Below are 10,520 nucleotides of genomic sequence, written 5' to 3' on the forward strand. Positions count from 1 at the left end.
TCGTTTTCTGCCAGACAGTAAAATTATGGTGTCCATTTTTCCATTTCATAATAGCGCTTCTTTTTTGAGACGAGTACAAAACTGATAGCTGTGGAAATCTAGCGAGCGACAATTTGAAATTTCCTTAATGTGTAGCTCAGAGGAGCACCTGAAAATGAAACTGGGGCGCCTTCACATGTAAACCCCAGTGCAAACAGTTTGGCAGCATACAAACATGACTTGCCAAAAAGAACCTTTGAGAATTGTTTCAGAAGGTAGCCAAAGGCTCTTAAAAAAATGAAAATAAAATTGTGCATGTTATTTACAGGAGCGTACAGAGTACAATCCTGAAAAGGTCTCTCAGCTGCGGTTTTGCAGGGCTGTGTATTAGGACATTGAATAAATATTAGTATTTCTGTTCTGCTTTATTTAGAAGAACTTGGCTCCTTTGCCATTTCTGTCATTTGAGCTGATTCTGCCTACAACTCACGGCATCCTTTCATGGCGGTGGCTTTCTGTGGTGCAGCTTGCATCTTTGTGAGCTCTTCTTATCCACTTTGTTCTGATTATTTATTTTGTTACTTGTTTGCTCTCACATTTTGTTCTGTGCTTGTCTTCTTTCATACGTCCGGCATTGTCTATAGAGTGAGATCAAGCTCTGTGCAGTGATGACTAAAGTGCTCTATTTTTACTTTCTCTCAACAGATTCAGCTACTAGTGACTCTGCAAAATCTAAGGTAAATCATTGCACTTTTAAATTTTCTTCTAGCTAAATATTTATCTGCTGTGTTACTTGCATACAGATGTGGGGAAGTCGACCAATGCCACACTCCTGGTATTTTAGTGCATTTCAGTGCAATCCTAACAATGTCCATTCAGACGTAAGTCTGATTAAATTCAGCGGGTCTTTCTCCCAGGTGAGTAGGGTGAAGATTTGCAGTTATAATCTTCTAAAGGTCAAATCCACAAAAGGATTGAAAGTATTTTATTGTAAATATAGATTATATTGCAAAAGGCACAGGCGGCACCACTGGTGCAAGAAGAATAGTATAATAAACGGAGCACTATACTGTACTGAAATTAAAGGGCGTTGAGTACATTCAGGAAACTATATGTAATATAGTTAATGATAAGGTCTCCGCCATGGGTGTCCATTTTCTGTTTTTTAAAATATTATTATTATTATTATATTGTTTTTCATGTGTTTTTAGCATATTTTGTACATCACCCTGAACTATATATCGAAGGATAATAATAAATAACAACAGTAATAATAAAATATTTGGAAATTGCAGTCATGAATTAGCATTAGAAGATAGTGTTACTGTTTGGATATTGCATACATAATATCCTGACTTTCAGAATACATTTTAATGATCATCTTTATCTATTCTGACAACTTTTGGGGAGGGAAATATCTTCAGCTGAGCAGATCCTAGTAGAACTCAGTAGGAAAAGGCTCTTCGGCCCACACTACCTTCCTTCTGATATTCTTCCTTATGTTCTCTCTGGGTAGTTTATTCCTAAGACAAAGGGACCCATTTCAGACCAGGTGACTATAGATCTGTGCTTATTATTGGTGAATTTATTAAAGAAGTCATATGGCCCATTCCCGTTCAGTGACAATGGTAGAGCTTTCTCACCTTGCCCATTTAAAGTAAGAGTCCAAAAATGCTTCTATAGGTGACACACATTTTAAATGTAAGCTTTTATTGTGTCCAACGAAACACGGGTTTTTGTTTTCTAACCTCGGACGACAATTATGACGGTATTTCGTTTTGTTTACTTGTCTGTCCCATACAGGGTTCTTGGGGATCTGGAAAGGATCAGTATAGCAGAGAACTGCTTAAGTCCTCCATCTTTGCAGCAGCCAGTCGCAAGCGGAAAAAAACAAAAGAGAAACCGCAACCCAGCAGCTCCGAAGATGAGTTAGATAATGTGTTTTTCAAGAGGGAGCAAGGGGATCACTTTTGCGGCAGTTCGGCAAAAGATAACCCACCTAAAGAGGAACCGGAGAAGGAAATGGCAGGGAGAAATGCGAGAACGGTAGCTCCAAAGGAAAAAGAGAGCAGTGTTAAGAAGCCACCTGTGGCAGCCAAGGGGGAGGCTGCGTTGCCAAGGAAAGAGTGTGGGCCCTCGGAAGACCCTACAACACCTTACCACCAAAAATACATGAGATCGCCAAATCTCAGCTTCCGGCTAAGTACCCAGAGAGATTGTGCGAAACCACCTGTTTGTCAAGCCTCTTCTCAACTGGAAGAAACCGTCTCTGACTCAGGCACAATGCTTAGCACTTCTTCACAGGCTTCTCTGCACAGATTCTCCTGCAAAAAGTTGGCCAACCCTGAAGGTAAATACAGTGAGTTTTTAGCGGCTGATGTCAGCTCCATCACTTCTGATTACTCCACAACTTCATCTACCACGTACCTAGCTGGTTTGGATTCCACCATGCTAAGCCCCGAGGTGCAGTCCGTTGCGGAGAGTAAAGGAGAGGAGGCTGACGATGAGAGAAGTGAGCTGATCAGTGAAGGTCGCCCTGTGGAATCGGACAGCGAGAGCGACTTCCCCGTTTTTGCCACGAGCTCTGCAGTGGAAAGGCTGTTCAGGGGGAAGGTGCAAGACGTGGCAAAGGGCAGCCGGAGGAACTCTGAAGAAAGCGAAGTCAGTTGCACAGAGGGAAGTTCAACGCCCAAGCTGGACAACCGCAGACTGTTTAGCTCACACAAACTTATCGAATGTGATACGCTATCCCGGAAGAAATCAGCCCGGCACAAGACGGACAGTGAAGGCTCTGGAGATGCCAAGTGTGAGAAGGAGTCGCCAGCGGTGTCCAAAATGTTTGACATCATGAAGAAAGGAAAGTCAACCAGCAGCTTAGCTGTGTCGGCTAGAAGTGAGCCTGAAAAGCAGGAGCCCACATGGAGACTCAAGATCACAGACAGGTTAAAACTGCGGCTCAAGTCGTCCGCAGATGATATGTTTGGAGTAGGCAGTCAGAAATCGAACTCTGCAGAGACCGCCAAGAGAAAGAACATCAGGCGAAGGCACACTTTGGGAGGCCAGAGAGATTTTGCTGAAATAAGTGTTCTGAATTCTTGGAAAGTCCAAGAGAAAAATCCCAACAGGGAGAAAGACGCTTCAGCCGTCAACCGGCTGAAACCCAAATGCCCAGCACAGGACCTCTCCATTTCAGACTGGCTTGCACGAGAGCGTCTACGCACTAGCACAACCGACCTTAGCGTGGGGGAAAGCGGGGAGCCCAAGCGGGAGAACACTAGTAGAGTAGCAGATTCGTCAAAGACAGACCTCTCTTCGTCTGCAGAGATGTGGGCAGAGGAAGGTGGCTCTTCTTCTAGTAGTAGTTTGACTCTGGTTCCTCGAACACCAGTGTCAGGATCGCTGCAGCCACTAGACCATGTTAATGGAGAAAGCTACCAGAATATGAACAAAAGCAACTTCAGCCCAGCAGTTGATGCCCATCCTCATAAATTATCTGGGACCCAGGTGGTTAGATCTCGATTCTACCAGTATCTTTGAAATGGAGAGAGGAATTCAGATGTCCACTACAGCAATTCAATTAGCAGCTTCTCTTTTAACACTTTCCCAGTTTTTCTGTATGTGTTTATTTCCCCCTGTATGATGTTACTTTGCAGCTCTCAAAGGAGGTTTGTTTCATCTATATGCGCTGTGGAAAAGGTCTTTATGGTGCATTAATACAGCCACAATATTGGGTGGGAGGGTAGAGTCTAAAATATATATATATAAATAAATATATATAAATATATAAAAATAAATTTATTTTAAATAAAAGTATATTTGATTGCTGCATACACATGTGGAACAAAGCATCTAATGCAACATGTTATGTAATGTGTACATGTTTTTTATGACTGACAACTGGCATTAGTATGCAGGAAAAAAATGTTCTTTTGGCTTTAGTCACTAACAAGTGCCTCATCAAAAAAAAAAGTTCATTTGGTTTGTTAGGGTGCCATAATAATTGTTAAATTAGAGGATGTTAATATAAACAACAAATGGATACATTTTACTGGTAAGACGTTTCATGACATTTTACAAATTTTAACACAGGTGGGTACAGAGCTTCCATTCCTTAGGCATTCCAGTTGGATTTCTGAATTTTATATTCCAGTTTTAATACAGTTTTTGAGTTTTATGTGACTTGAATTTTTAATCTTTCTGTAAAATAAGTAACTTAAATGTATATACTCCATCTGTATCTTTTCCTCAGATACCAGATTTGATATAAATGTTGTAACATAGGCGTGTAGATAGTGGATCCTGGATGGAACTGGTTTCTTTTATTGAGAATATAATTCTGCATGAAGACTTTAATGAATCCAAATCTGTATCATGCCTGTGTGCATACCCGCTTAAAACACTGGAAATAAAATTGTTTTGATGGTTCTTTGCATGGACTGACTTTCCTTATAGGGGGAATAATGAAAAATGTCAAGTTCATATCATCTAAGTTCACTGACTATACCCACCCAGTATGAGAAAATGAAAAGTGTTGCCAAAAAGGTCCATGATGTAGGAAATGGTTATTAAAATAACAGATGAATGCTTTGAACAGGGCTTGTTTGTGAATTTTATTTAGGCATGGGGCTGATGGTTTATTGTGGATTAATTCTTTTGCAGCCCACTCTTATTGTCATATTGTTCTTGCAAACAGAAGCCTCAGTACTGAGAATCGCTTTGGATATATCAAAGGCCTTGTGCAGGTTTAATGGGCATCTGTTTTGTTTTGTTTGGATTGTAAGGATTTCCAAGCTCTGCCACAAGTTACTTTGGGGAATTGGGGTGAGGTATGCCCTACTGTGAGGGTGGATGATGTTTGGAGGAGATAATTTGACATTATCTCCTCCAAACATCACCCAAGTGCCACTGGGCAGGTGAATCAGGGCAGATTCCCATGTTGAAATGATAAACATGTTTGCAAGATAGAGGATGGTGTTCCTTGCAGTTTTATGGTCTGGGGTCTCGAGTCTTAAAGGCCTTACAGTAGATTCTCTTCTGTAGCTCTGAATTGAGGTATTAGTCTCAAACTTTGAGGCATCTCAGACCCCCCTCCCCAAGTCACAAATCAGGTAACAGGAGTATGGCATGACGGACATTTATTCTGGATTAACACAGCACAAAGTCTATAAGACGTGAAAGCAAACTCCTTGGTCACCTCACTGTTCAAACCTCCATGGAAATTTCAGTTCCATTTGTAGGAAGCCATTGCAAGGACATTTTTCTTCCCTCCACCCCACCTCCTCTTCCCAGTTACTAGGGGTAGGAGGATTTACAGTACTGCAAGAAAATAACAACTGGTTCACGTATGCATTCAGTTTTCACCGTGAGGTTGCTGTGGTGTAAAAAATGCCAACTTGCTTGAGCAGCAACTTGACATAAATCCGTTGCTACATGCTATAAGGCTGTATTTTCAAGCACCCATAAACGCTGTGCTATTAGTTTTCAGGGACAGGATCCTGATTCATTCAAGATCTGTGGAGTGGATGAGGTGGTTAGTTATGTATGTGTGTGTAGAAATTTATACCTTCAGAGCAGCTGGTTGACCGAAGATGGAGACACACATGGACAAGTGCCACAAGTGTTTTTGGTAGCTGCAGACCAACACCATTGTGTTGCATATTGGGGCCAATTCACACAATGGTAGCAGGGTGCTTCGTTTCTATGTAAGCTGCTGGAACTTGTGGGAAAGAGCTAATAGAAGCAGTTTCAGTAGCCTGCAGTTCAACACATTATAGAGCTGTTTGCAATGAGTCATAATGTGCGCCCATACAACTTTGATCTACGGGCTGTGCTCTCCTGACTGTACCATGACCTATTGAAATGTGCTAGGCCAGGGTTTAAAAGAGAGTTTGTTCCCATTTTGTGGATTGAGTTCCCTATGGAGATCAGTCAGGTACTGATGATGAGGTGCTTTCATAGACAGTTAAAAGACCTTTCTGCTTACCTTGGTGTTTCCTGACTGTATGCAGTTCTCTTTTGGTTCTTGAAGCTGTAGTTGTTGAAATTATGACTCTCTTGATATTTGGAATGCTGGTTTTAATGATTTTATGTATATTGTGAGTTAGTTGCATTGTGGTTCATAAATGTATAAGTGAAAAGCAGTATATAAATAAGCTTCTTTGCACAAACTTGCTTGTATTCAGTCCAGATTGGAGTGAGGGTGGGATGTGGAGAGAAACGGTCCGCTGTACCCCTAAGAGTTTTGTTAATGAACCCTCATTTTAATTTAGTTACGAAGTGATACAGCTTCAGACTTTTATCTCTGATGTTTTATACACCGTGTATGTTTGTAATTATGATTCTGTATGTGCACACCCTCCTTGTTAGACTTTCTCTTTGGCGTTTTATAATCAGCTGCCTTTCACTGTCACATCTGGGGCCAGCCCTAACGTTAGGCAGAAGATTTTGAGTCAGGAGATTTCCAGTGTCATCTCAAACTCAATATATCCCAGTCCCACTTTATCATACAGTTGAGCAGATAGAAAGGCTTCTTTTTGTCTTTGGTTCTTCTGTCCCTTTGTTCCCTGTGTTCCATCCTTTGTCAAGTACTCTTGCGCCCACCATTTCAACGTTGCAAAAATACGGCCTTTATTCTCTGCCCCTTTGGTGGAAACCCTGGTTTGAGTTTGTTGCCTTTCAAACTTTCCCACCTTGGAACGGCCCTTGTCTCTCTTACCTGCTTCCAAAATGAATTGCCCCCCTTTTCCTTTGATCATAAGACTGGCTTCCTGTCTGCTCCTAGAGCCAATTCAAGCACTTAGTTCTTCCGTTTGATGTCTTCCATGGTCGCTTCCCTGTCCCTGCCCTCTTCTCCATTTGCCATAGAGGACTATGGTCCACTACAGGCACAAGCATCCCTGCCTGTAAAGCCTTCACTCTTACCACTCAGTCACCTTCCTCCACTATCTGAAACTATATTGCTTCCTCTACCCTTTTGGTCTTTACTGCATGATGCTAGTTGTCTCCCGTGTTAGAGGCCTCACTGGCTTCCGATAGATGTCAGGCATTTTGCGTCACTGGTTTCATGCTGTAGAAGACACTCTTGAGGATTCGGCAGGCAGCATTACCTTCAGGCTTCTCTTGAAGAGCATTTTATGCCAATAGGCCTATGCAGTTGTCTAAGGTGTTTTTGATTGCTCAGCCATTTCAATGATTATTTTGTGGTGTTTTAAATCATGTCTTAAGTTTTGCTGTGTACATGTTGTTCTGTGCCACCCTGATACTTTATGATATGGCAGCATATATATTTTATTTCAAACCACTTGACATCTGTCTCCATGTAAGCCTTTGGAACACCCCCTGCCCCAGATCTCATGCCTTACTGTAACTGAGTACAGTGGTGCCTCGCAAGACGAAATTAATCCGTTCCGCGAGTCTCTTCATCTTGCGGTTTTTTCGTCTTGCGAAGCATGGCTATTAGTGGCTTAGCGGCTTAGCGGCTATTAACGGCTTAGCGGCTATTAACGGCTTAGCGGCTTTAGGAAAAAGGAAACAAACTCGCAAGAACTTGCGATGCAAGCCCATAGGGAAATTCGTCTTGCGGAACGACTCAAAAAACAGAAAACCCTTTCGTCTAGCGAGTTTTTCATCTTGCGAGGCATTCGTCTTGCGGGGCACCACTGTATATGCGACGGAAACACACTGTTTGCCTCTTCGTGCCTCTCATGTGCCAAATTTCAGATTGTCAGGTCCTTAAGGGATGAGCCCTCTTAGATTGTAAAGTGTCACACATGCTGATGGCAATTGTGTTATTAATAATATACCCCGAAATCTGAAAATTCAGGTGTTATCAGAAGTTTGTCTTGGTATTTGCCGTGGCATTTGGATTTATGTCTACTTTACCCAGACCGCAGCATTTCCAGGTTCACCAAGATTGGTCAAAAGATGGATACCAGCAGTCAGTGCTTTTTTAAAAAAGAGGCACTGGCATTCTTAAAAAACAAGAGTTAGCCAGAATGTCACCACCATTGCTTTGGGAGGAAAAGCTCTGCCCCTCTCTTAAATCAGAGTTCTCAGAGTTATCCCTGCTCTAGGCCTTCAGCAAATGCATAAAATGTACACGTTCAAGGGAGAATTTTGCCCAAGAGCTGCTTGATTTGTGGGTTGATTGTGCTGGCTCTGCTGGCAGAAACATAAATTTATTTTGTAGCTTTGTGTGTGGACTTTTTAAATGATGTTGAGAGCTGCCTCAAGCATTTGAAGAGGGTGGATATAAATAAAGTTAGTAACACTCTGGAGCAATGAGTGGTTGTAATGCTGAACAACTGGTAATGGTGGAAGTTTCCTAAACCTCTTCCCCCAAATGGTAAAGGTGAGCCTACCACTCACCTTCCCACTTTTCTGGTAGCCTTTGTCTACAAGGAGTAATATCAGCTAGCTGGAGATGGGGCTCTCAGAACCTTAAAAAAATTAAGGAACTTTCACATGCTGCATCAGCACCTAAGAATCCATCTTCCAAGTGAGCAGAAACTTTTTCCTGTAAACTGAAATTGTTTTTCAATCTTACTTTATTCCTATATAGATAATAGATATGGATATTTATTTATTTATGCATGCATGCATGCATGCAGGGGCAAATGTAGACCATCCACTGGGTGGACTGATATGCAAGAACTTTGTTTGTGACTTGCTCTTAACAGAGTGTTGTTTTACTTGCTTCCAAAGGTATGCAGTTGCTAGATGTGTGTGCTGGAAGTATCAACTATATAATTTGGAAAAGTTGTTTTTTCACTATATATTTGGACACTTCTTAAGATATTGTAACCAGATTTTGCGTGATGGTTCCTGAGATAAAGGAGCAGGCTTTCTTTTATGTCTCGAAGTCAGGTGGCTGCCATTTTGGATTCAGATGGGAGACCGTTCCTTTGAAAACTGCACTAATTTAAAAACTACTGGCTCCTTAAAATTCCTGAACAAGGTCACGTAAGAGGCTTCTGTTCACTTACATTTTTGCAGATTGCAGTATTGGGCCAGCACGATAATCTGCCGCACGTTATTATAAAACAAGCAAGACAAGCAGGATGTTGTCCCTATGTTAGTGGCAGCCACCACTGTGGTGGCTGCCACTAACTGCGGTGCTTGCATAACACAAAAAATTTGAGACAGGAAGCTGCATTGGTCCTCAGCTTCCCATCATGATTTCCTGCAGCAAAATGGCCACTTGTAGACAAGGTGCCCTGCTGGATCAAGCCATTGGCCCATCTAGTCCAGCATCCTATTCCACCCTCCAACCAGAGGCCTATGGGAAACCCACAGGTAAGATCTAAGTGCAGCAACACTCCCCACATGTGATTCCCAGCAGCAGGCATTCAAGGGCATCTTGCCACAGGCAGTGTATAGCCTAGTAGCCATTTACGCACTGTCCTCTGTGTACGGGCTGGTGCTGGCCCTACCATTAGGCGGGTTGAGACAGCTGCCACTCACAAAACATGTAAAACTAGTGCATTTTGGTTAATGCATGAAGTTGCTCACCTTCGTATGTATTTATAGCAAACAGCAGACACAACCCACCACAACTTTAAAGTGCTTACGCCCTTTTCTTTCAGTGGGCTAGTATGAAAACTATGAAATAATTGATTAGTGACAAAATCATACCACAACATAAGCATGCAGCCCTTTATTTTTGCAAAGGTTTTTTTTTTTTTTTGCTTCTGTATTATAGAGTTGTACAAATAAGATATTTACAAAAAGAACCACTCGCCTTGCCACACAGCTTGCTTTTTGAAACCCATCCCTGCCCACCCCCACCCCCCCTTGGCAACTCCCAGTTGTCCCTCACTGACCTTTTCCCAAAGTGTACTTGAGAACCATGCATAAAATGGACCTTTGGTGTCGAAAACTAATCTTGTCTGTGCTCAGCCGCATACTGTACTTATATATTTATATTTATATATTTATATTTATATTATAATATGTACAGAGGTTTTTCCATTATACAGAACAGTACAGAAGTATACACTTTTAAAAAATAATCCACATGGTAGTACTACATGATTTTTACCCAGGTCTCAGTAAAATGGAAAAATGAAGGAAGCAAAAGGGAATCAGCAAATGCCTAAATTTAAAAACAATTTTTTCCTTGGCATCGCAAATTATTATTAAATATAATCTGAATGGCAGTGCAATAGGTAAAGTTGCCTCCTACCACGTCAGTCTCAGTCTTAACTCTTGTCGCTTGTGCAGAGGAAGGTGTTCAGCATAACTATCAAAATGTACGTTATAACAGTATCAAATGTTTTGGCAAAAAAGATTTCTGAAAGTAACCATGAAGGGTTTTTTTGTTTTTGTTTTTTGACAAAAATAGAAATCTGTAACAAATTTGGATAACACTAAAATAAAAGAAAAATATCTTAGTTTCAGTTTTATAATTTTGCATTATCACACGATGTTTAGTTCTCATACTTAAAAATAGCTTTATACAAAATAACTCGCTTTAATACACTTTATTTTCATGCTCTATCCATTTCTGTGCACTCACACTTCTAGTTTCATTCATACTCCCA

At 41.3% G+C, this 10,520-nt stretch overlaps 1 protein-coding gene across 8 annotated transcripts in view; it reads left to right on the forward strand.

Annotated features, from left to right (window-relative positions):
- Window positions 1-4,404, forward strand: part of ARHGAP21 (Rho GTPase activating protein 21) — a 102,928-nt gene extending 98,524 nt beyond the window's left edge. For all 8 annotated transcript variants that reach the window (XM_077936839.1, XM_077936841.1, XM_077936842.1 and 5 more), the window contains 2 exons: window positions 685-716; window positions 1,783-4,404. In XM_077936839.1, coding sequence (XP_077792965.1) covers window positions 685-716; window positions 1,783-3,516 — 1,766 coding nt within the window. In that variant the 3' untranslated portion in view covers window positions 3,517-4,404. The remainder of the gene's footprint in view (window positions 1-684; window positions 717-1,782) is intronic.
- The last annotated feature ends 6,116 nt before the right edge of the window (window positions 4,405-10,520 follow it).

The sequence above is a fragment of the Podarcis muralis genome, chromosome 12 (assembly GCF_964188315.1).
Source record: "Podarcis muralis chromosome 12, rPodMur119.hap1.1, whole genome shotgun sequence".
NCBI lineage: Eukaryota > Metazoa > Chordata > Lepidosauria > Squamata > Lacertidae > Podarcis > Podarcis muralis.